Source organism: Branchiostoma belcheri, unplaced genomic scaffold (genome assembly GCF_001625305.1).
Source record: "Branchiostoma belcheri isolate BF01 breed outbred unplaced genomic scaffold, Haploidv18h27 scaffold8, whole genome shotgun sequence".
Taxonomy (NCBI): Eukaryota; Metazoa; Chordata; class Leptocardii; order Amphioxiformes; family Branchiostomatidae; genus Branchiostoma; species Branchiostoma belcheri.
In genome coordinates, this window is record NW_017804464.1 from 2,333,441 (window position 1) to 2,359,658 (window position 26,218).

The 26,218-nt window shown below is 40.4% G+C and overlaps 1 protein-coding gene and 1 long non-coding RNA gene across 3 annotated transcripts in view; one reads left to right on the forward strand and one right to left on the reverse strand.

Moving 5' to 3' along the window:
- LOC109486248 (leucine-rich repeat-containing protein 7-like) overlaps positions 1–26,218 on the forward strand; it is a 33,587-nt gene that overhangs the window by 1,399 nt on the left and 5,970 nt on the right. For both annotated transcript variants that reach the window (XM_019789983.1, XM_019789984.1), the window contains exons 2-18: positions 16,921–17,104; positions 18,942–19,059; positions 19,386–19,464; positions 20,354–20,443; positions 20,885–20,941; positions 21,223–21,286; positions 21,417–21,491; positions 21,692–21,836; positions 22,244–22,316; positions 22,466–22,511; positions 22,775–22,858; positions 23,313–23,428; positions 23,862–24,031; positions 24,422–24,534; positions 24,710–24,961; positions 25,546–25,647; positions 26,001–26,129. In XM_019789983.1, the coding sequence (XP_019645542.1) occupies positions 16,940–17,104; positions 18,942–19,059; positions 19,386–19,464; positions 20,354–20,443; positions 20,885–20,941; positions 21,223–21,286; positions 21,417–21,491; positions 21,692–21,836; positions 22,244–22,316; positions 22,466–22,511; positions 22,775–22,858; positions 23,313–23,428; positions 23,862–24,031; positions 24,422–24,534; positions 24,710–24,961; positions 25,546–25,647; positions 26,001–26,129 (1,878 nt within the window). In that variant the 5' untranslated portion in view covers positions 16,921–16,939. The remainder of the gene's footprint in view (positions 1–16,920; positions 17,105–18,941; positions 19,060–19,385; positions 19,465–20,353; positions 20,444–20,884; positions 20,942–21,222; positions 21,287–21,416; positions 21,492–21,691; positions 21,837–22,243; positions 22,317–22,465; positions 22,512–22,774; positions 22,859–23,312; positions 23,429–23,861; positions 24,032–24,421; positions 24,535–24,709; positions 24,962–25,545; positions 25,648–26,000; positions 26,130–26,218) is intronic.
- On the reverse strand, positions 4,067–8,123 carry LOC109486379. Its single transcript, XR_002141191.1, has 4 exons — positions 7,057–8,123; positions 5,115–5,267; positions 4,818–4,882; positions 4,067–4,227 (listed from the first exon to the last, which is right to left on the reverse strand). It is a non-coding gene; the product is annotated as an uncharacterized LOC109486379 (long non-coding RNA).

Consider the following 26,218-nt stretch of genomic DNA (forward strand, 5'->3'; position numbering starts at 1 on the left):
TACATTTTTGCTTGATACATTGTATTTTGATTAATAGCTACAGGTTCGCACGACATCTGGATAGACAAAGGTTCAGACAATCACATGTCTTGAAAGGAAAAGGTCATGGAAGGAAAACAATGCCGTGTCAATTTCTTCTGTATTCAAACTTTGCATGTGACTCATTGTGTGAAAGGTTGTATTGTCTTGTCATTGTGTGGTGTAAAATTGTAATTCCATCATGTAGTGCTTTAAACTTTTAGATGAATGTCAAGTTGTTGAAAAGGGGTCATTTATTTAATGCTTGCATACCTTCAATGCTGATACAACTGAATGTAAATGTATGTATTCTAATATTATTTAGATTTATTTTATTACTAAAAGCAAAAAAAGGACAGCAAATTTTATTTTTGGTACAATAACGATATCAATAACTTTCAGGAAATACAGACTTTTTATTGTATAGGTTGATTTTAGTTAGAGGTATGGCTACAATAGAAGGGTATGATCACCACCTATATGTAGCTGAACATTCTGAGAAGCACCAAAAAAAAAAAAATTGTTCTGAAGTTCATAATTATGATGACTGAAATGTCACCATTGAAATTACAGGTCGACTTTAAAAGAAATATGCAGTCAAATCATTGGGAAGTTTTGTTCAACAGTACACGTCTTTTGCAATGAATTCCCGGTCACAAGTTGTAAAGTTAACATGTCAGTTCACCCCTGAGCCTTTTGAAGGGCAGCTTCAGCAATGGACTTTTGAAGCAACTTGGCCACGTAGTCACCCTTCAACAGCATTCAATGGTTGTTTTGGAACCTTGTATCAATTGTCTGTCCCATGCATCTAGACAATGATAGGTCGTCTTTAGGTGTTCCGGGCTGCTTAGTGTGTATTCCCAGACGACGAAATCGGGGGTGGAGGATTTGCGTGGGTTACTGTGAAAAAGATAAGATTGACTTTCAACTAAAAAAAATCACTGCAGGAGGCTAAAACAGCCCCAGTACTGTACATGTAGGGGTCAGTTTACCTCAGCAATAAACAAATAGTTACAGTACGATGTGACAGTGCAGGGCTCAAAGTACCCACCTGTAATCATAAATTACTAAAAGTAAATGTAATGTGCAAAAAAAATGATGTTACAGAAAAAAAGGCAAGGTAAAAGTATGCATGCAGGGTGTTAGCTACACCTATGGTAGGAGATTTGAGCCCTACAGTGTCCAAATATATTATATCAGGTGATACCAGAGTCTGTTTTTCCATCACTTGAAATTTTGCTTCTCATTACAGACAAACATTTTGCCCAATCCGTCATCTTTGATGGATAGAAATTGGCTTGTAAAGATACGGTAAGAGATGTCATTAAACAAAACTTTCTCTACCCGTTTGCCTCAAAATGCGGGAAATAGCATTTCAGAGGATGAAGATTTCAAAATTTTCCTGGGCGAGCATGCCACCTGTCCCCCTAGGACCGTTGCGCCTTTGGCGCTCGACTTGGCGTTACGTCAAACAAAATTGAGATGACGTAAAATTTTCAGGCTGGCTAGAACACTGGGTGCTACAAATTAGTATTAGATCAGTTCCACATAAAAGTGTGCAGCAGAAAAGCAATATTTTGTTCCCGATCAATATACTGAGTACTGTACGTGTAAAATATGATTGAGATAAATGAAGAAATGAGGAAGGAAAAAGGTTTAACAACAGAAATTGTACAGTTCATTTACTGCACTCAGTTAGATCTGGGACAGGTGTGTACATTAGTATGAGGATGTGCCACGCCCACTTGCCCTGACTTGCACTAGCTCCTGTTGCTAGACTTGTAGTGCTTCACTGTGTAGTTGTTGGGACAACAGTAGGTTGTTTACGTATCACAGTTTGTTACTACATTTGCAAATACTTGTTTTTTCTATTAAAGAACAAGCCAAGTAGGACCTCCATTCTTGATGAAAGGAAGAAAAGATTTAAGCTTGTCCCAGGATTGCAATGTTTCATGTTTGTAAGGAAATTGATCAGTGAGCCAGTAGATGTATGTTTGTACTGTATATTTATTCCCTTTACAAATACTAGTAACTAGTAAGACTTTGGGCCCACCCTACAGTTACTGTGAATCCAGCCTGCCTGTTTTGATTTGATGTATAGAACTGGCCAAAAGGCGGCCGACTCCCTCTTGGAATAATCAATAGAAGGATAATTAGAGTGATAAGAGATTAAGGTATGGGATTTAGGCAAGGTTATTGCTTTGTGTTACAGTAGCCAATCTTCCAGGGTTCGATGTCCTGGTGTATAGGTGGTAGATTTCAACAAAACCATGATTGTATGTCAAAAAGATTCCATTAGATTTCAGACATATACTATAATAGTCAGTAAAATCTTTATTGTATTTAGTAAATAAGATTATACAGTTGTAATTAAAAGTAATGCCATGTAAATTGGATAACCCGATTGACATACATTATTCTGTAACACAATGACAAAAGCATGGTATAAAAGGAGTATCATCTACTAGTATCTCTTTTACCCTTCCTAACATACTGAGCAGGTTTACTAAGTCTTCATTGTGGGAATAACTTTAGCATATGTAACGAAGTTGCATTGTTGGCAAGGCATATGATCATGAATACATGAGAGACAATGTAAGTAAGTGATTGAAGTCCTTGTACTCGTGCTTCTTATTCTAGGTTAAGCCCCTTCTAGATCTTACCATGTACATTATAATATCAAAATGTACATCTCGTGAGTGATCACCAATGTTGTGCTAAGTACTAGTGTCACACAGGAGAAAAGTGCCGTCAGCTACAGAGTCTTGTAAGCTGTATCCATAGGTCTCTCAGACTTCCAAGACTCCCTAGACACTTCCCTTATCAGCCGGATGATTGATGACTACCCACACATATCCTGCATGTTCCAAATGTTATCCAAAGGGTAAGGATAAATCCAGTCGTCCTGTCTAATTGAAGTATTTGAAACAATGAATTTTGCATTTTTTTTTTGGGGGGGGGGGTAACATAAAGGGAGCTGAATTAGGTGGAAAAAATTATTTGTAAAATTAAAAATGTATATTCATATGGAAAATGTTTGGAAATACAGCTTACAATGTGCATTTATATTGATACTGACAATCCCACCATTTGTACAATTTGTAGATATTTACCATTATTGATTTATGCACAGAATGCAGCTCAGCTGATACCAGTTCATTCCCAACCTTTGCATACTCTGAGAACGGTCAACGGTCTTTAATTTGAAGACAAAAAAAAGTTGTGACTGAAAACTTTGATAAAAATTCCTTACTGTGAATAAGACTGTAATTTGTTTGACCTAAGCAACAGTAGTAATGGCAGCTTTCCAAGTAGAAGTTGAAAAAGGAGATCAATTTACGTATTGTCCTCTGACTGGCACCAGACTGTCAGAATCGGTGCCAATCAAAAGAAAGTAACATTCAAATACAATCTACAAACTCTAGTAGTTGCTACAAGTTCACAGCTTTGAAGTACTTGTACTTTGTGATATCACCCATGGCAATCATTTTCTACACAAAGTGGCCATGGGCCTTTATCATACAAGTGTCCTTTGAAGCCGTATCCCTACTTTTGCTGGTGCTAGTAATCATCTTGCTTTTTGGCGACGCCTCAGGGGCGGAGGCATTTGTGTAAGTACTGCGATCGCTTTGAAAGAATTTCAAAAATTGCACGAATGCATTCCCTAGGGAATTGGTTTTGAGGTAGCCTCCGGCCTTGTGGTCATCGGAAAAAGCAGGAAAGGCCTATGTTACCATGCATGGAAATGGCACCTTTTCAGGCATACTGTGGCTTTTTGCACACAGAATGTTAATGATTGTCTTTATTGATATTTCAAATATGTTTTCTTCTATCAAGAGAGAACAAATTTCTTGCTCAGGAGCAGCATATTCAAGCTTATAATACTTCAAATATGTTTTTAGTTTCAACTATATGATGCTGGTCGTTTTTTTATAACTTTACTGTGTGACACATGAAGTGTAACAGTGATGTTTTGTGTAAGAAATTTTATTCACTTGTGTGTTTTCTATCATGTATGTTTGTGTCAGTCTTGCTTTTTTAGTTTTATTTTCTTTGCTTCCATGATGCTGTTGCATTCCATGCTTGTTTTTCAATTTTCTTGGCTGCAAAACATGAATGCACACCCCAAGCCTTCCACGACTAGGTTTCATGCTAGCCAGTGAATTCCTGTTGTAGTCTGCATCTCAGGGTGGACATGGCGAAGTTTACCTGTGGGTATAAAGAGAGAAAAGAGCATAAATGAATCTATGCCAACTTTGGCCAGCTTTGATTAACTTAAATTAACAAGATTTGGGGTCATAAATGTAAATATGCAAAGCATGTGAGTCGATTAATTTTACAGAATGCAATGAAGCAGACACATCTATAACACATTTTCTGGCAATAGCCTGTGTGCCAGACCCTAGCACTTAGAACAAGGAGCTTAACTCCTTGCTTGGAATAAAGAAAGTGCTTTTTTCTGAGACTCTCGATCGGGCCTCTATACTGCCCAACACGCCACAGTTTCGGAGCTGGCTTCCTTCTTCAGTTTATCTAGACGTATAAATTAGACCCCGCGCGGCTGCAAATTCTGTGTTCCAGGCGTGAGATTTCCCTGACTTTATTGACTATGGTGGCACAGGGGCCTGGCACCCAGGCTACATTGTTTTCCCAGCAATGACATCATAGTAAACATGGTACCGTGTTTCAAAACACACAGCTTTTCATGAAAGAAGTACTATAGATATGCGAACATTGCCTAACCATCGTGATTATTATATGTACAATACTGCATGAAATAAGGATGGTCAGGCACTCACCTGGTATTTTGTTCCACTTCTTAATTGTATTCTTGAGTAACTGTTGTGTTTGTCGCCATGTAGAGCTGAAAGAAACAGCGTAGAACAGGTTATTAGCGAAGTTTGTTGCATTCCAGGGTTGTGTTATTCAGCATAGTTCGACAGCGTTCAGCGTGACCACGGATGTGAAACTTGGACAATATTATGGTGGGATGTCAGCAACATGTAATGCAAAGAATACGCGGATCAATATCAAGTTGTAATTGTGTGAATAGTAAAAAAAAATGACGTTGACCTAGAGATGAGTATACAACGTACTGAAACCTTCTCCGTGCACTGAGATGGTCTCCACTGTTCGGAACCCTGCGTCGTTGGCAGGTGCGGGCAGTTTAGCGCAGACAGGGCATATATGCCGGCACCGGTGTCCAGTGTAGAACAGTAGGGTATCCCTCGCTGCATGTCTGAGGTTTACTGGAAAGACAAGAAAATCCAACGCCCGGGGTTACTGGACAGAAGAGCCTTGACGGAGAGAATTGGGGTAAGGCCGGAAAACCCCGGCGGAACATGGCGTCAGGTGGCTCAAACTTTACATAAACCAAAAAACCAGCCGCTAAAAACGAGCAGCTATTAACAAAAATTCACTAAAACCAAGGAGGTTAAATACCTCCTTGCTAAAACACTGATCGCCGATACCTGATAAAGACCAGTCGGATCTGTAATGATATACTGACCAAATTCTGTAAGCAAAATGGACGGAACAAACCACACATAGAACAAGATGAATGAAGTCAGGAAAACGGGTGTTAGAATCTTCACAGTACAAATTTCCAAAAATAAATTCATCAGGTATTATACTAACAGACGAATATAAACTCCAAGAATGCTAAATTACTTTAACATAGCCTGGCAGCCAGACCATCGCATGCTTCCGGTATCTCACGGTGGTGCTATCAGCACTGCCCGCCCGCCCAGAGGTATTTCATGCAGGGGTATTTTACCGGGTCAGTTACAGGACGACAATGATTAGAAAGGCCAGCTGGAAAGATCTGGCATTTCAGCAGAGTATGGTTGGGCCTGCAAAATATCCCTAAGCCACTAATCTGAACAGAAAGGTTTTGTCGGAAAGGGGAGAATATCAAGTAGGGCCGACAAACTTGATCCCGATGGAACTTGACGTCATGTGGCGGTAACCCATCCTCCCACGCCAGGGGTGCTTCCTTACCAGTAATCCCAAGGCGTATTTGCCGCGGGATAGCTCTGCCGTGGGAGAATGCGGTAACCATGTGGCACACATTTTCAATGCGTAAACTAAAATTCCAGCTTCTCTCCACGCGTGTTGTAACCAGCCAACAAGCAACTTTAAACTTTCTCTAACTCAGTGATCAACAATGATGTATCGATATAACAACACCCAAATTCTGACACCGGAACTTTGAAGACACAACCAAGTACTTTGCGAACATCACACAAATAAAACGTTCAAGTTACGCTGACTATGATCGATATTCTGCGCGGGCATCGAATCCGTAAACAATAATTTGTAATTCTTATCGTAAAAGCGAACTCACCAAAATTTCCCCAAACCACTGCGAGTTATAACAGGCGCGCCTCATCGAAGGCGAAAAATTTATTCTAGTTCTCTACTCTGAGGCTCAGTTTTTCCAAGGTTAGTAGAACTGTTCTTCTTTGGCATTATAGGTCTGAATCTTTGTCGGAAACTGTACGTAAATAGCGTCACACATATAGTGATGACCCATTCAGATCCACAATAAGGAAATACCCGGGGGACGACAACACAGCGAGATCCAAGAACACCAGAATAACATAGAAAAAATTGTAGAAATCTCGAAAAAGTCTGCTTGAAAGATACAAAGAATTTCGAGCAGAAATGGAGGAAAGTTTACTACACATACATATACAGAACACAAAGTACATACTAGTCTCGTACACAAGAAAATAGCGACTGGGTGAAGGAACTGTCATGAAATACAAACAAACGGGCGATTGTCGGCCAAAATACTAGTAGCCTGGTAGCCAGACAATGGCAAACTTCCCGATAATTTCTCTACGTATACAGTGATGAGTGCTCAGCCCGCCCAGTTTGAGGATATTACGATCCAAAAAGATCCTCAGTGTACAGTACAATAACTAACAGACATGTGGTACTGCAAAAACACGGCTGTGATTGCAAAATTTAGACTGATACGATTATGGCACATTACAACATTAGGAAGTAACATTAAAAGTAATGTTAACATACCTTTCTTCAACCTGTCCTTCGTAGGTTCCTCTATACCTCTACGGCTGGGGGTATCGGTATCCAGGCTTTAGATTTTAGAAAAGTTTAGACCTTGCCTATTTTGTTCCAAGTACAAATCCACGCTGACCAAGCCGGCTGCCGCGGCGGGCTTCCCCTGTCTAGTCTGGTGACCATACCAGCGGAGCTCCCCGGTAAATTCCTCGGTGCTGCGCCGCCGGCCAGTGGAGATCGTGCCCGGCGCTCCGGCCGGTGGGAAGTGCCCGGCGCGCTCCTGCGGGAACCAAAAGCTGTGGGGCCGCGGAGGGTTGTAGCAACTGGTGTTCCGCAGCCCCGTACTGAAACTCCAGCCGCCAGTTGGGTCGTTTTAAAGTCGGAACTTACATCTATCAACATTTTGACATTGTTGCTAAGGGGCGTTCTATAGTCTGGGACCATCATTGGTGAATACATAATGTCATTAACTATTTTAATTGTAATATTGAGATGAGAAAACTGTTCCCTGACACAGCAAACAGATCGGGTGAAAAGGGTGAAAAGTTCAAGCCATTGACCTACTTTTTCGCCTGTCCAAGGAGGCTACTTAGTATACGTTAGATAAGCATCTTTGCCTGTCTGAGCGCAGTGAGAGCGAAGGTGTTTCGCAGGAAATAAGAAATTAGGTGTTCGTTACCACTGTCCCGATGTCGAAATGAAAGTAGATTTGGTTACGTTTCGGGACGATTGGAAAAAAAGTTCTGAGTCCCTATCCTTGGGAACTTCCGGGTCCTGCAAGCAACCGGCAACCCATAATACTCTGACAAACATTTGACCAATCAGCAACCGCATGCTGTTGCAAGCATTACGTCATGTTTTACTTCGGTCATTTTCGGTAGAAATCGCTTCCCACGATTTGGCTGTTCAGAAGGGTGTCGGAACCGAGTGTTTTCCAAATAAAGTCAACCCAATGTTTGGCTATATTTTGACCCAATGTTTGCATACTCGCTTGGAGCACCTTGTCTATCATGAGAGTAATTTGAGTTTCCCAGAGTCTGTGGGTTGGGGATCGCACAAAGAGCGCTGGTGTAGAAATCTGTCTGTCTTTGCGTTGTGCTTGTAAACTATTTTTGTATCGTTTTGACGACGCCCGTCGCTCCATCATGCCGACGGGATCGTTCCCCAGCCAGCCGGCGCCGATCTCGTGGAACTCCGGCCTAAAATTTAAATAATATTAAACCCCACGTAAGTACATATGAAATTATAAGAGGGTTTATGAGTGGTAATATTTGAAATGGTCCACAAGCCGTGAACGTTCTTGATCGTCGTAACGTAACAGGTGATAACATAATAGCTGTACCTCGACTGATGGTCAGCTCTACTTCTATTGCACTTCCGGCTTGCGTTGAACTCAGAAATCTTCAACAAAGATCTCCATGCCGTTACAAAGGTTCAGTTAACATAAATTGTTATCAATATTTCATTTCGTATCACAAATCTTTTTAAATCTTGTTTAATGCAACAGGAAATTACTTTGTAGCGGGCTATACCAGTCAGTACGACGTGAAAATGCAAGTTAGATGTACTCGACTGTTCGGCACACAACAATGATAGGGGCGGAGTTAAAAATGTAGTCTTTGACAATCTTACCGTCGGCCGGTGGGTGGGATCCGCCGGTAGGTCTGTGTACGTGCCGCTGCCCTTGGCAACACATCGTGGGAACCCACAGCTAGAGCGGGAAGCCAGCCTGTGTCGCCACGTGCACGGGCCTGCACGTACCGAATTGTCGCACTTTCTTTTGATCGGCGTGAACAAGGGCGTAAATAAAATAAACTTTGAATCATGCTGCGCCCGTTGTCTTGTGCACGCCGATCTTTTTCCCCTGCAAAGTGCACATACAGCTGAAGAACGAAGAGAGGGTCATGGCATCGTTTAGGACAGCTTTCCAGAACCTTGGCCCCGAGAAGGAAGTATTTCTTTCCTCTGAACACACTCAGTTTTACCAAGGACATTATGTGTGTATAATGTCCTTGGTTTTACGGAGTACAAATTAATACATATTTGAAGTGTATATAATTCCTTTGATTATCCGGTAGCACTTCTACACCCACAGTAGCATTAACATATTTGTTATCTATATTCCATCCTTTTTGTGACCCGTACTTAACCCAATGGGTATGTGTGTACAATAAAGGTCTTTATTCATTCATTCATTCATTAACTCCGCCCAGACCTCCGCCTCGATGATTGTTGCTCTCTATGGTTCGACCGGGCGGGCCCTATTAAAGTGTTCGGCGCATTTCGTATAGAAGTAAAGAACAACAAAGCTACGTACTTGTGCATCAACATCATAACCCTTGTTACCGATAAAACCATTATTGAAATATTCACAAATCTTTATTGACCATTGCTTGCTTGATCACCAACACTCTCCGTGATCCAAAGCTGTACGTTTCGCCGCACTTGCCTTACCCTTCGATGCGGTGATGACGTCTTGCAAATCGGCTGCAGCCAGCGATGAAAACTAGCCCCAACACGAAACGCTTCCCGCTACAATACTGTATCCAGTTATCATGCAATCACGTATATAGTACACGGCCTAAATTTATTTTTAAACGATATTTTCTAGAACTAACTGTTTTTAAGACATACATGCTACATGCACAGAAGCACAAGGGGTGCGTACTTTCGGGAATTTACGGTAATCCCAAGACGGCGTTTCACTATTATATCTCTAGGGGCGAAATTAGGGTGGTGCTAAAGATACCAGTGTACTTATACATGTCATTGTTATATTAACTGTATTAGTTGGATCACTAATTATAAAGATCTATGAAAAAAAACAAAAGACAGATAAAAAAGGTGAATCCCTATCTAGCGATTCTAATTTTTCAAGGGCTAGAAACACAACATAAATTTTCCTGGGTCTAACTGATTTTGGACCCCTGACGGCTTTCCTCGTACTGTACAGAAATTCTGGATTCTTTCTGAATTATATGTGTACGTATTTGAAAAAAAAAACGATTTATAAAGAACGGAACAGTTAAACACAAAATCGTCGCCTGTGTTTTTTTAAAAACATCATACTTGTTAGTCTTCCTCGGTCCTGGCTCTGTCCAGTGTACAGATACTCATGTTGGGACATTGTCAAGTTCAGCCAACAAGCAATGAAATTAAGCCAAGCAATCCCTCTCAATTATCTCCGGCACAAGCCGTATGCAACAGCGATCAGTCCAGGAGTCCATTTGTGAGGGACCGTTGGCTATTCTAAGAATGTTGTAGAAGTTGTGCATGGATGGAGGGCAAGCCACATCAGGCCTCGAAATTAAGTTGTTTTCTTATTGTACCATCACTGTCCCGAAAATAAATTTCAGTTGTCCCGAAGTGAGGATGAACTGTCCCAACATAATTTTTCGGGAAGTATGTATGACAACAACTTGAAGTCAACTTTATTTTGCTGACGTTCTGACTCCCAGGCGCACTTTAAATTTAATTGCAGAGTAGACAAGAAATCTGGGGGGCTTTTCCAAGCCAAAAGCCAGGACGCGTGGCTGATCGAGAAAAGTAGGGCTGACATTCTGATTCATTTTTCTATTGTCCCAAAAAATTTGACTTTTCAGTTGTCCCAGCGTAAATTTTAGTGGTCAGTGGCCATCGGGACACTGTTAATTTGGAGCCCTGGCGCATGACGGATGTAGTGTGTCCTGGAGCGGTGCCAGAGCTGTAACCTGTCAGGACCAGTACCTGCAGGCTGGCGCACTGGCGCAGCCTCCAGAGCACCATAGCCCTCCAGCTGTGCCGGCAACCTTACTGATCACAGGGCAGCATACCTGTCTGGGCAAGTGTACCGAACGGGGGGAACAAAATATGGATGCAGCAAACAGATCACGAGGCTTGGACGATCCACCCAACTGGTAGGGATATTATCTATTGCAGCCCTTTATTACAATCTATCAACAGTCTATCTACCTCTATAGGATTTATGCGAGAGTCTATAGTGTTATTTTATAGCCAATATTTATGGATGGTGAGATATGATACTGAAACTAGGAATAATGGTGTGATACTATAGCTGCCTTGCATTCCTGTGTTGTTTTGTTGAATATTTTCTACGATTTTGATACAGAATTCCGTTGGGAAAATTGTGTTTTATTTTACCAGGGACCCTAGGGAAATTGGTGCCTGAGTTGTCATCATGTATAGGCGGAGGTTTTTCTCTGATATCTATTGGCATTATTTAGCATTCTTAACCGTCGCTGCAAATTTTCTCTGACACCTTGCACGCTTTAAATAAAGATAAGAATTCCGAGGCCTTCTAATACTAATCTGAGTTGTCCTAATGTTATTGTTAGCTGCAATGTCACCTTGCTTTCATCCAAGAGTTGGACAGTGAATTATTGCTGGGCCCATATCGCTGATGATGATTATGAATGCACGGAGCATATTTGCATGCGACACAGGGGTGAGGTATTATATGGACAATGTTATTACATTTTTCTCTGACCAAATTCTTCTGGAAGCCCCTAGCTTTAGTCTTCATATAGGTAGAGTGGTTTGAAGTTATATAGACTAAATTAGAATGATAACTCCTTGGGGGTAACAATTTTGAAACAGCCTATGTATGTAGGTTAACGTGGTAGGAGCTGGCATACATAAATGCTGTAATTATGGTAGTTTGATGAGGATAGGTTTTGTTAAATTCTCAACAACAAACTTAAAATTTAAATGTTACTTTCAGAAGGTCACAGATTCTCCGAAGCTCTTTCTAACATAACCCTGGTCTTTAGAATCTAAGGAGTTAAAATTATGCTGTATATCATTATTCTGGATGTTCGATACACTGACAACCCAGTCCAATAATTGCACACTCTAAGTGACATCTAGGAATTAACATTTATTGCTGTTTCTTGTACCTGCCTAGCTTTTCTACTAATTCTAGCTCGCCCCAAATGAGTAACTTCAGCTACTGTTAGGTGCACATTGGGGACTTCAGATCTGCTAATGGATCCATTTGTCTTTTCTAGTAGAGGGGGTCATTGCCAAGTGAATTAATTGGGACCCCACCTGTATTTTACCTACTGGTTGATAACTGTTAGTTAAAGCTATATTTTACACATGTACTTCTTTTTGTAGCAGTCTTTAACTGAGAAACTTTAGCTGAAAAATAACTATATAATTCCACAGTGAATTTTGCCCTCTTCTTTATAATAGATTGTATGTTTTGTAAGGTGTGTTTGTCTTGTATGTTGCCAAAATTTGTTAGGATTGTGATAAAAATATCTGTATATTAACTGAATATTTATGATTACTAATCAGCAAAAATTTGTCTTACTTCAAGATTTATGATCATGATGAATTGTGTCATGTACATTCTATCATCTTTATCAATTCCCTTCAGTGTAAATTGACACACTGTAAAGTCATTAAGTTTGAGGTGACCTACTAGTAATGTGTGTGTGGGTAGGGGGGGGGGTAAAAAGGGGTATTAGTAGTAGTAAGTGTTTAATGTTTATGATGTTCACACAAAATGCATTGCTGACAACAAATTTGTAATAGTTTCAGATATAATTTCTCACTGGAAAGGTTACTGAAAAAACATTCAAGATTTACGGTACAAAATGTATGTAAAAGATCAAAAGGGTGGTTTGTAAGTCTGGGCTCTGTTACTGATTTCACTGCTACCTGTCACTGATAGTCAGCTGATGAAGTCAACATTATTCCCCAATGGCGCATTGATTGTTAGTGACGATAAACATTGAATATTCACCTTCCAAAACCAGCCACACTTTCTCTACGATGTATATCTTTTCTATTGTCAAATCTGTTTCTGTATCTGTAATAGTATAGCCGGTATAACCACCCTTCAGCTAGCTATATCACCCTGAACGACTTGTTACACTCTACATTGCACATGATTTAATTGCAGGAGTTCTTTAAAGCTTTCTAGTGATGATGCCCCAACTGTGCTTGGTGGTGTTTGATATTGACGTAGTAAAGTATCCTACATCCTGAAAGTTTTTGTCTCACAATTTTTATCTTCACCTTCAAGTTGAAGTAGTCTGTAATCACTGTTAAAGTATCCTGAAACACTAGTATATAGCACATTCTCATAGCTGTAGGGAAGCTATCATTTTCCCACGTGTAAACTAAAGCCACAAAATGCCTGGAGGAAGAGAGAGCCACTCTACTTGTAACAGTCAGGAAATGTCTTAGATGGTCTACAAGACAGATTATAAGCTAGTTTTACAAGTCCTGGATGAACCTTAAGCTAGCGGGGAGGAATTTGCATTCCCAGCATCGCGTCTCCGAGCGCTAATTGACGTAGAGCCTCGGGACTGGGAGTCTTCCACCCACACTCTAGCCTCTAGGCCTAGGAAATAAAATGTTGCGTTTCCTGTTTCAGTCCTGAAAAAATTAGGGTTGGTAGGTACGTAGGGATTATCTCTCTTTCTTTCTTTCTTTCTTTCTTTCTTTCTTTCTTTCTTTCTTTCTTTCTTTCTTTCTTTCTTTCTTTCTTTCTTTCTTTGCGATCTCTAGGTATATATAGTGATCTAACATGTGATCCAACCTATAACAGTTAACGAAGTAAAGCTTGTATGTTTTCAATGTCAATGTTGGAAAACTCAGGTGTTGGAATCACTCAGGTGTCAGATCATGGAGAGTAGAAAAGCATGATCAGCTAAAAAAATTTATTTCACCTCAAAAAAGGCCAGGTTTGGCAGTTTTTAGTAGGATCGGTCGAAAAACAGGAAACACAACATTTTTTTTCCTAGGCCCCACCCCACAAGTGCGCCTGCTGGGGACATGGCATGATGAATGTTCCCATTTCCAACCGGCCCATCAATACAACCACTCTGACGTAGGGAGGAGACCACCAGCAAGAAAATTAAAACTCCGGGCAGAGACCCGACTTGGCCTTGCTGTTGACACTGACAGTGTAGTCATTACTGTGTTGTGCTGAATGGGCATAAGTAGGCTAATAAATGAATACTTCTACTGTACTTAACCTTCAAATCAACGTATAAAATAGCTGCTTCTAGTCTGATGTATTTGTTGCTTTTAAGTATCTGTATATGATTTGAATAGCTACCAAACATTTTAGGAATATACATTTTAAAATTTAACATAATTGCTTCCTATGAGCTTGATGTACGTTTTATTTGCCAACTGTACATAATTATTGTTCCATATAAAACAAACCCCAGGAGTTATACATAAAATATGTGATTTGAGTAAATGTCGTTAACCCCACTAATATAATTACAAGGGAAGTAGAAGTTAGTTGCTAAGATTAAGGATATTGTTTTAAACTGAAGTACATGTCATTGCATAGACTGTTACTGTTATTGTGTTAGTGTTGGACTGATGAAATAGGGAATAACAGTGACAAAAGTCCCACCTGTTAGTAAGACTGCATTGTCCCCTCCTACTAGTATCAATTTCTGTATTTCACATAAATATATGTATGGTAGTATATTAGATATGGAGCATATTCAGTATCAGTTGAGATGAATTTTGTAGACAAATGGCCTGGATTGGCTCCCATCTTGTTCACAGACATTAAAGGATATCCAGTTTTGACTATCAATAAATATGCATGGCCTGGAGATAAAATCTATGGCAGGATCGCCCCAGGCAATCAAACCATTGGCCTTGTTTAAGCAGTCCAAACTGATATCATCAGGGAGGGGTCATTTCTAATGCCCCTACCAAGGAGAGACTGTAGTCTGTCAACTTAGTGTGTGTGTGTGTGTTTGTGTGTGTGTGTGTTTGTGTTTGTGTGTGTGTGACTATGTGTGTGTGTGTGTGTTTGTGTGCAAGTGTATGTGTTTGTATTTGTGTGTGTGCATGTGTGTGTGTGTGCATTTGTGTGTGTGTGCATTTGTGTGTGTGCGCGTGCATGTGAGTGTGCATGTGTGTGTGTGTGTGTCACTGTGTGTGTGTACAAATGTATGTGATTGTGTAAGTATATGTGTGCTGTAAAATCCGTACACTGTATGTAGCATAATAAAATACTAAATGGATTCTTCAAAAAAAGTCAATGTACAAATTTGTATGTCTAAATAATAACACAAGTGACACTCTAAGACTAAGTGCTTGTTCAAGTTAAATTCACCAACTGCCTTGTTGGCTGACTAGCAATATTGTTCAAGCAAAGTGTCAAAACACTTGACGTCAATAGCAGAAAATTTTCAATCATGTTAAAGTCTCTTCAAAAGGTCACGAAAACCGCACAGCCTAAGACATGAGTTTTAAGTTAAGACAGGCAGAGTCTTGAAAGGAGCACTGTTTACAGAAAAAACAGTCTGTAGTTTTGACAATAAGCTTCTTGGATTATGGTTCCTTCCAAGTTGGAACGTGAAGAATGCCGTGTCTTTCACCTCGACAACCAACCTCATCCCTCAGCTAGCCTTGCTGATATTCCACCACTCAAGGTCAGGGTAATAATGCAAATGCATGGAGAATATTACGTGCTTGGATAAATGATCTTTACGTCTCTGACTCATGCCGTATTCTATTAGTGCTCAATCACAAAAACTCGTGACTCCCAGTGAGGACCTATAACGGCAAAGTCAAGGTTGATCCTCTGTAGCAGACTCTTCCAAAAATAGGCTGGAAATGGACTGACACTCAGTCCATGGAAGAGTGAGAATTCATGCTTGTAGTGCATGCAAAAGGCATGCCAGTACTACCTAAAGGTAAAAGTATTCTGCACTTTTATACTATATATTACAGAAGCAAGGTAAGTGTTCTCATTGATTTCTTGTAATTCTGAGAATTTGTTCCTTCACTCTGAAAATTATTGGAGTACATAATCTTGCATTGCTTTGATGATTACAGACATCTCTTGGTTCTGCTGATCGATGGCTTAATTAAGAGTGGCATCACCAATTCCTGTGTGTGCTTGATATTTGCATAGTTCTTAGACCCTGTAATGCATACATGTAGCTTATTATCCTCATTTCTTAACCAAACATTTGTCTAACCAAAGATTGTTCAGCCTTGCAAAGAGGAAATTCATTTTACTAGACTGTTTGTACTGCCAGGTATGCATGGGAATATTGATGCTGTAATTATACTGTCTGTGATGAAAGCTATTAATTTTTCTAAAAATAAAGGTGACTTGTCTATATATGTTCCTGATGAAAAATCCTTACCCTGACAAATGATATAAGCATGTTTTGCAGTGCAGCCACATTTTGTTTCTCTGTTTTTTTCCAGCATCTTCCCTCATGTCTTCTGAATGAATATTGCTAAATTTTGCCCAATATGTCAAAAATCAGCATGTAATGATAAGGAGATGTCATTAAACTAAGCTTAGTCTACCACTAATACCAGCAAAATTCGGCCCTCAAAATTCAGGACATAGCATTTCAGAGGGTCAAGATTTCAAAATTTTCCCATCTATGACTGTTGCACCCTGCGCCCTCGGAACTTGACATGATGTTACATCAAATAAAATTGCTGATTTATTCACATGTAGAGCCTTGCATCTGTCAGAATTTGCAAGTCTGCCTTAGAGCTGTGTACCAGTACTCTGTCACTCGAGTCTGTGCACTGTTTTTGACCTAAAACTAAAAGGCATAAATAGCTGGTCCCACATGTGTCCCAAAATAAGGACAGTGTGTTTGTGTTACAGACTGACAGTGTAAACTTAGGAGATAAAAACTGAAACATTTTAGCTTGGCCCAATTTGTATCAGAATTCTCCATAAACAAAAATGTAAACTTAACTGTCAAGTTGCAGATTTAGAAGAACATCTTAATTTGTTGAAAAATTGTTCAGATACAGGTTCAGATTTGGACCTGTACATTAACCCCTGTACCTGTACCTAAAATTTGTTTTAAAGGTTACACAGCTCTAACTCTGCCCCCCTCCCTCCCCCCTCAGGTGTGCTGACTCCCTGTGGATGATGTTGCGCAGCTGTTTCTGTGCCCCTCGGGAGAAGGTGGTGATCAGGGTGCTGGAGTTCCAGCATGCCAACCTGGAGCACGTCCCACCTGAGATCTTCGAGTACACCAAGTCCCTGGAGGAGCTGTACCTGGACTCCAACCAGATCAGAGACCTGCCCAGGGTAGGTGTCATTAACTACCGTACAACCTGTATATATGCTGATTAGTCCTGGGAGAATTGAACTGTGCAGGTACATGCATTCCTGATCTTAATTTGAAAGTTCATCTATGTTGTCAACTTGGTAGAAGTCATTATGAAGCAAGTTAAAACTGTAATTTCCAATACAAGAAATTGGACCAATTTTGACTGTACAACTGCAATATTTTTCAAGGAATGAACAATCCACTGCTTCTGTAATGTCACACAAAATCACACTATCATTGATCAACGTTATGCCCTATAATATATACCTATATGTCATCTACATTGCAGCTTGAATGTACTTAATATGTCAATTGTAAGTAGTGAATTTTGCAGTTGGAACGTGAGAAATTCTGGAGACATGAAGTCGGCTCTGTAGTTCCTGTACCATCCAGGCAGACAGGCAGACCACATAATGGATCGGTGAAATTTAGGTCCGACACCTGTTTCTGACCTGGGAAAACTATAGGAGACGGAAGACTGCAGCGCACTTATCTAAAAGGAATATAGAGTGCTGTCATCTGTGATTCGGGTGGCCACCTTTTGAACCAGTTGTCATAAATCCACTGCGGAGTGGCCAAATAAAATGCTAATGCCGTACATGCACTGAATTCCTCTTTTGTGGCTGTGTGGGGCATGGCATTTCGGATTTGTCTGACCGAAAATGTTATATAAAAATTAAAATTGATGGTTCAATTTTGCCCCTCCTCCTAGTTTAAGCCTGAAACTGCCTGATCAGATCCATTTAGTTAGAGGGTGATACTGTATCTTAAGAGGCACTCATCTGTAGTAGAACCACAATACATCTTAAGGCTGATAGCAGGTATAAAGCTACCGCACCAGAATGGCTATTACAGCAAAATATATGCTACACACCTTCTACTTTATAAAAAATCACAAGGAAAATTTGCCCTCCAACCGGTACCAATAGGTCTTCCCTCCCAAGCACTATATATCAGGTAGAAGTCACGTACATGATATGCCTCTTATACACCCAGGCCTACATATATGGCCGACTCGGGGATTCAACCAATTACCTTGGCGCTAACCTTAGCCTTCCAAGTGGGCTTGAAGGAGTTGATTGGTGGATGTCTTAAGTCATATTGTATTTCCTCAGCGTTCCCTTAGGAGGTGACCTTCTACTGAAACCTTTACTTTTCAGGTATTTCCCGAGAGGGCTTAAACTTATGATGGCTGGAGGAAATGACTACATGACTTGTGCTTTGTTGAGTTTAAGCTGCTTTATAAATTGTTGAACTCGTATCTGGGTATTTATTTCTCCTAGCTTCAAGTGCCTCTTGCCAGTCTGCAAAAATGTGTTTTTGCCAAAATCATCTGATACAACATTTATCTCCCAAAGTATGGAATATTTCATATTACACTGCATACAGAGTAGGAATTGAACCCAATATTAGCTATATTGGAATAGCACTGGTTGATAGTTTTGCTTTTACTAATTTGTTTTCTGTTTGGAAGTAATTTCTTTACTTGTTAATTACTGATAACAATTAGTTTTCTTGTATTGACTGCAATATTAATTGTATTGAAGAATGCAATTCCTAATACCTGTTTGTTAGTGGTGTTCCTCCTGTGGATTGTTTTGGGCTACCCCAGTATTTCAGATACTTCGAGTTTTAAGTGATGTTATCAATGTGTTAAGAAATGGCAGAAAATGTCAATATATGAGACAGATTTCTTCATTCTGAATATGTTTTTTGGGATTGTCACCCTGAAATTGCATTGGCTTGAATGAATGGGTGAGGGAACATGTACTTGGATAATTATGCTGAAGAATGCTGTATTTCCCCCTTGCCCAGCCCCTGTTCATGTGCCATGGGCTGCAGAAGCTTGGCCTGAGTGACAACGAACTGCTGATGCTGCCTCCGGCAGTGGCCAGTCTGGTCAGTCTGGTGGAACTGGACATCAGTAAGAATGGTGAGACTGGACTGTGTATTCTAGTCCACTTAATCTATAATGGTTCATACACAATTACACCAGCCCTGTACCATATCTCCTGTGCAATTTGATCATCATACTTTTGAAATCATCAATGTAGTCCCCATACATGTATATAAAGTATTAGATACATTATTGCTGTGCAACATAGTTTGATTAATTTGTACATGCAGTCTAGCACTTTATGATGTATTGTCCATTGGACTTAATACTGACAATATATAACATATATACTATATAGAAGTTTGATATGGTTACTTTTTTTGGCAATAGATAAGAAAATGTTTGAAACATTTCATTTCCAGGCATTCGAGATCTTCCAGAAAGCATCAAGGCTTGTAAGAACCTTACCTATGTGGAGGCTAGTGTAAACCCACTGGGCAAGTAAGTACTACAGAATGATGTTTCTTTAGATATCTTGCTCCTTTTTTCCAAATACCTCAAGTGTCAGTACACTGTTATTGTTTGATAATCTCTCTTCAATCCTGTAACTTTGTATGATATCCATATTCAGCACCAAGGACAGACGCCTTTCTTGTTAACTAGTAGCAACAAGAAGAAACATCAAAATTTGAGAATGCCTGACCTTAAAACATGTAGTGATATTCTAAAAATGAAAGCTCATCTGTATTGGTAGAATCCATATTTGTAGAGTTTGGGCTTTGTTCCAACAGGAGAAAGAAACCATGAATTTTCAGTCGAACTTGTCGACCTTCAATCTACCACTGTCACAGTTCAGAGAGGGTTGATGGGTTCTGATGTATACTGCCTCCTTCACACCCCTCACAAATTAAAGTAGTCCTGCTCTGTATCCAAAATGCACACCTTGTCTAACGCAACTGCATGATCTAGTATATATAATACTTCAGTATTAGAACTGGGGCGCTTCTGCTCTGAAAATTTAGTTATAAAGTGGCTATTTCATCTACGTATGTCCTCTGATATCCTGCCCTGTGCACTAAATGTAGTACTAGTATATCACCCCACACTTTTGTTCTTTTGGGGTCTTGTCTTTAGGTGCCACTAACAGTTGTCTTAACATAGGTTTAAAATATGTTTTTATAGTCACGTGTTCTAATTTTTCATTTGTTGCTACGTTATCAATATATCTTATATCTCTGATACTTCTTTATGCATTTTTACAGTTTATCTAGACAAAGTACTACAGGGTTTTTTATTATGTTTGTTATGCCAGGCCCAGTAATCTAGGCCAGGAATTACATGTAGCCAAGCCTAGCAGCCTAACAGTTTTCTCCCTGTCAATTCTCACCAGACTCCCAGATGGCTTCACCCAGCTGCTGAACCTGACAGAACTCTACCTGAACGACACCTTCATGGACTACCTGCCAGGGAACTTCGGCAGGTGAGGACACACCTGGATATTTCCTTTGTTCTCAGTCATTTTAGAGTAGGAATTTATGCTTAGGTCACATTTCCAAACCGGGGCCCGGCCGGGTAGTCATTTGGAACGAAAAATATTGTATAAAACGCAACAAAGCACAGCAAGGTTGAAAAATATCAACAATGGAACTATTTACGTATATTCTTGATGACAATTGTTTATTTTTCGTTAATCGAAACAGCCCGGCCGGGAAATGTGACCCCAGCATTAGCAAGAGGTTAAAATTATAACAGAGGGCTGGATGGAAACTTTTATTCTGATTATACTCACTGTTTTCATCTTTCATATCAGCCAAATTGTCTGTACATATTGGACAAACCAGGAGATACATGTACTTTATGATGTAGGAGACCAAAAATTTTATTGAGTCTGATGTGTTTTATGGTTGCATTTTCTCCCCAGACTCACCAGGCTGAAGGTGCTAGAGGTTAGGGAGAATCACATGAAGACACTTCCCAAGTAAGCTACTACCTTTATGTTATGTTTTAGTACAGGCAATATCAATTGTAGATGTCATATGCTTTACTGAAACTCTATTTCCTGCATTAAAAGAGGTAAATTTTGCTCGTAGATCTAGCTTATTTAGATGACATCTCTTTCCATGTCTTAACACACCAATGTTTGTATTTCAAAGACAACTGATGGGGCAAAATTTTTGCCCGTCATGATCAGTAAAATTCTGTCAAATGACGGAAAGATGGACGCTGCTCAGAACACTGATCTCATGGTTGTTGCTTCAGATCCATCAGTCGACTGATCCTGTTGGAGAGGCTGGACATGGGGAACAATGACTTCTCAGAACTGGTCAGTACAGACAAGCACTCACATCTTTCAGCCCTTTTTTTTTAATCATTTTCTGCTTTCATCTTTGAGGATCTGGATCTACCCTAAGGCTTGTTAAACTGACTGTATCACTATATATTTTTTTGTGTAGCCAGAGGTGGTGTGCCACATGTCCAGCCTACAAGAACTATGGGTAGACAGCAATGCTATTCACACTTTTCCACAGGTAGGTACATGTACATGAAATGTCTTTCTGTCAAACAGATAAAACTGTTCCTTAAATGAAGTCTTACAGAGGTATTAAACAATACATCTTATTTTTCTTGCTTTTAGCTGATGACATTTTTTTTCAAAAGCACAACATCTACACAAGAGCTTTCAAAATTCTACACAGTGTATGTTAACCTTCTTGTATCCAACTTGCAGGCCATAAGGTACCTACAGAGACTTAGCTTTCTGGATGCTTCCAAAAACCAGTTAGAAGACCTCCCAGAGGAGGTGGAACACCTGACCAAGATGACAGACCTTCATCTCTCTACCAACCTCCTACAGGACCTGCCAGCTGGTATAGGTCAGTAAAAAACAAACAAACATGCATGGCATCATCTTCTGTCTTTTCAGGCAGGGGTGGAACTTTTAAAAATAACCTCATCAGGTTGCTAGAACATAGGGCATTGGGATTTTTTTATACACAACCAGGGATTCTTCCTACCTTATGTTTCTATGTCTATCAGAAAACTTCCTCAGAGCTTCTGACTGTAGTTCTGCTTCTCGCTGCTACATGTAGCCAAAGTAGGTGGCGCTTCTGCAGCAAGAACACAATCCCAAACGTGGCTAAGTTTGTATCCCCTTCATCCTGGTTCCTCAATGAAGTTAACTCACAGACTACTCCAGTCAGAAACTCTGAGGAAGATGTGTGAGGCACATGTAGTAGATAGGGGTCTAATTATTCTTCTAATCCTGTACTTTTGTGTTCAGGTGCATTAACTCAATTAGTGGTCCTGAAGGTCGACGACAACCAACTCCTGTCCCTGCCACACTCTATCGGAGGGTGAGTTCATTACTGGTATCTAGATTTTGTACTTCATAAGACAATGTATGAGCAACCTTGGAATGATATAACAACTGGACAGTGTATAACTGCTAAATGTGTACTTACTGGTGAATGAGGTTAATTTTGTACAATTCTTTTCTGTCCAGGCTTGCTTCGCTGCAAGAACTTGACGTGTCTTACAACGATTTAGAGGTAAGGTTCAATGTTTTAGTCAAGATGTTACATGATATAAAATCTCCTGAAATTGCCATAGACAACAGTCTTCCTGTAGTGGAAGTGTATGGTACATGTATCTGTCTACTACCTGAACATTTTTCTTCATATTAAGAGCAGTTTTCTGTTATAGTATGTGTCTTCAAAGTTTTTGCTTTGTAAAAAAGATGGAAGTTACAAGTTCACGGGGTCTTTACTTATCCTTCTGGTTTAACTAATCATGTTGCCTATCTTGTGTACAGCACCTACCACCAACTATAGGACTGTTGCGGAGATTACGAACTCTGATCGCTGACGAGAACTGCCTCATGGAACTGCCAGCTGAGGTCAGATCTTTTCAATGTTTGGTGTTCTCCCCTTCCTCCAACATGTGTTTGTTTGTATGTGTCGTATTGCATTTCAACATGATGAAATGTTATTTATGTTATCGACGGAAATCTTTTTTGAACTCATTTTAACTTGAACATGTCACTGCAAAGTTTCAACAATATATGCTCGGAAAACTGCTATTGCCATTGATGACCTGTTCCACAAGTCTATCAAAATAGGGGTGGTTTCTGATTCTGAAACATTACATGTGCGGTACAATGTTACTGTATATGATCTATGAAAACTGCTAACGGTATTAAAAAAGTGCATCATCTCATGCATACAACATGCCAAACTGCATACCAGTGCAGCAAAGGGATCGTAAGTTACAACTGCAAATGTGTAGAGTTGCCACAATTCATTTCAATACTTCACAGAGTAATAAACGAAAATCTTGAATCGTGTTTACAGCTGGGCAGCTGCAGCAGTATGACCGTGCTGTCTGTCAGGAGTAACCAGCTGGAGAGACTGCCAGACGAGATTGGCAGGATTCCCAACCTCAAGGTCATCAACGTCAGTGACAACAGGTAAGACATAATCTGTGTTTACTAAGTGTGTTCCAAATAGCTAAGGTTGAGGGGACAATACCTTTTGTTAAACACACCATCTTGGTATTTTTCGGTGCTCTTTTTGTCAGTATTGTGATAAAGAACAAGAGATGACTTTTCTCAAATTTATAAGTAGTCTAAAAATGTTTCTTAACTCTATTGACTTTTGTATTTCTTCATGTGCAAAATGTATCTGTCCTGCGTGTATACTTTGTGTTTCTTGACTATTTCTGCGCAAAAAAAATGTATCTGTCCTACATGCATATTTTGTGTTTCTTGACTATTTCTGCGTGTCCAAAATGCAGTTTCCTACCTGCATATTTTGTGTTTCTTGATAGTTTGTAGAAACAACAATTGAAATTAAGAAATGGGAAGAAACAACATGGTCTCTGTTATCATTCTTTTTGCCCAGGTTGGAGTTCCTCCCCTTTAACTTCACCAAGCTGAAGAAGCTGTGGGCTCTGTGGTTGGCAGAGAACCAGTCCAAACCGCTCATCCCTCTCCAGTCAGAGTACAACGCCAGCGTCCAGGGGAGAGTTCTGACCTGCTACCTGCTACCGCAGCAACAAGGACAGGACGATGGTGAGATAGAGTTGGAATCATAGATGTAGACATGCCTGTCCTTAGTGCTGAACACCATCCACACACAGGCAAACATACCTGTCCTTGGTGCTGAACACCATCCACACACAGGCAAACATGCCTGTCCTTGGTGCTGAACACCATCCGCACACAGGCAAACATGCCTGTCCTTGGTGCTGAACACCATCCGCACACAGGCAAACATACCTGTCCTTGGTGCTGAACACAATCCACACACAAGTGAACATGTCTGTCCTTGGTATTTAGTGTATTTTACCCACTTAAGATGGCATTTTACCAAACGTGGCTATTACATACCATTGACTGAAAGTGATGATGTTTGTGTAAGGACAACAAATATAAGATCCAAGGTTGCATTCTGTATTTCAGACCTGTACATGAGTGACAAGGACAGCTTCCATCCGTCCCTGTGGGAGGAGGAACGGCAGCTCCGACAGACCATCCAGTTTGACGTGGTTGAGTCACCTGACAGAGAACCAGTAGTACGTAATACTGAAAAATTATCTTCTCTTATGATACTAGTATATAGATGATTATATGTGTGTCATGAATTCAGTATTCAATCCCTGGCCAAGTCATAACAAATAAGTAATACATGTAATTATCCCACCTCTGCCTAGCATTTACCCTGAACCACTTGTACCATGTATTTTCCAGGAGAGCAGCCTACGTCGTTGCCCCACCCCCCACAGTCGAGAGCTGCGCAGTATGAAGTGTAAACTGTTGGTGGAGGACAGTGGGGTGGAAACTCCGCCCAGTGAGGTGGTCAGTACCAGCAGTAGCCAGGTCCAGTCAGATGTCAGAAGGCCTTCAGAAGTGAGGGTCAAGGAAGCCAAGCTGTCCAAACCAAGATCACCTCAGACCTCTCCTCTTCTGAGAGAGAGACATCTCCTGTTCAAGGCTGATAAGGTAAACATACAGGGAACTGTACTGTATCACAAAATGTTTAAGGCATACTTACCTATGATGAGTGCAGTTGCCTCCCAGCAACTTTAACCATCTTCTGTCCAGGACATAAGTTTCGAAGGCATCAATTTGTAGTACCGTGATCTTTCCCCAAACCTATAAAATAGACAAGGAGTTGCATTTCTTTAGCCATACATTAGTGCCCATAGTAACAAATCAGTTCGTACCACAGATGTACTTGGTCCACTTTGAATTTTTTTATCAAACACTATATTGATGGATAAAAAAAACGTAACAACTCGGAAGAAAAGGTCCTTTCTTAAACTGTTGCAGCCAAAATATGAGCGTTTTAAAGTTAATTCAGCGCTTGAAATGTTTGTTTTTTTTGTATATCAGAAAAAAAATTGAAGAGGGCGAGCCTGAGAACCAACTGATTAAATTGTTGTGGCCTAACATGATACTTTATTATACCAACCTTTTGGTAGTCAGTTGGCTGCCTTTCTCATGGCTGCAGTGCCAAATCCCACCACTAGGTGGGGCTGCAGCATGACTGACTGAGTCAGACTCTGTACTGTGTTCCCCTCCAGGAGAAGCAGCAGCGAGACAAAGCTCGGATGCGGCGGCGCAGCGGCAGCAGCAGCATGGGGAGCGAAGACGAAGTCAGTCCTTTGGGCAAGAGGACTGTTAGCGTAAGTCTGGAACATTTCTGGTAAAACATGGGATCATGACTGTTAAAACTTAAACTGCCATTTCAGTGTATGTGAACCTCTGCAAATTGAAGAATGTAACACATGAATGTTCCCAAGAATGTAACACACTTGGGAAAGGCACTTAACATGACTTTCCCCACTTAACTCAGGTGAAAATGAGTACTGTCTGTCCTGGGCAGGGACAACAAGCTACATAAGATAAGAACTGGACATTAACATCAAAGTCATCAAATCATTACATCAGATTCTACAGGATTATATAATACTACCCTGTGTACATAAGTACACAAAGGCTTAAACTTAACCGTTAACGTCTCTATTTCCATGGACAGGATGCAGCCTTCCTGCCACAAAATCTGAACGGCCCCCTGCAGTGTAAGGAGAAGCACGGGGAGACCGCTCCCGTCAGGTACCAGGAACGTGCAGTAGACGTGCCGGATCACGTGCTCCGAACACAACAGGTACGCGTCATCTGTCATGGCCAGAAAAATGCAGGCATGGAATCACAAGCAATTTGAACACAACATTCTTTTGGTTGTCGGGTATATGT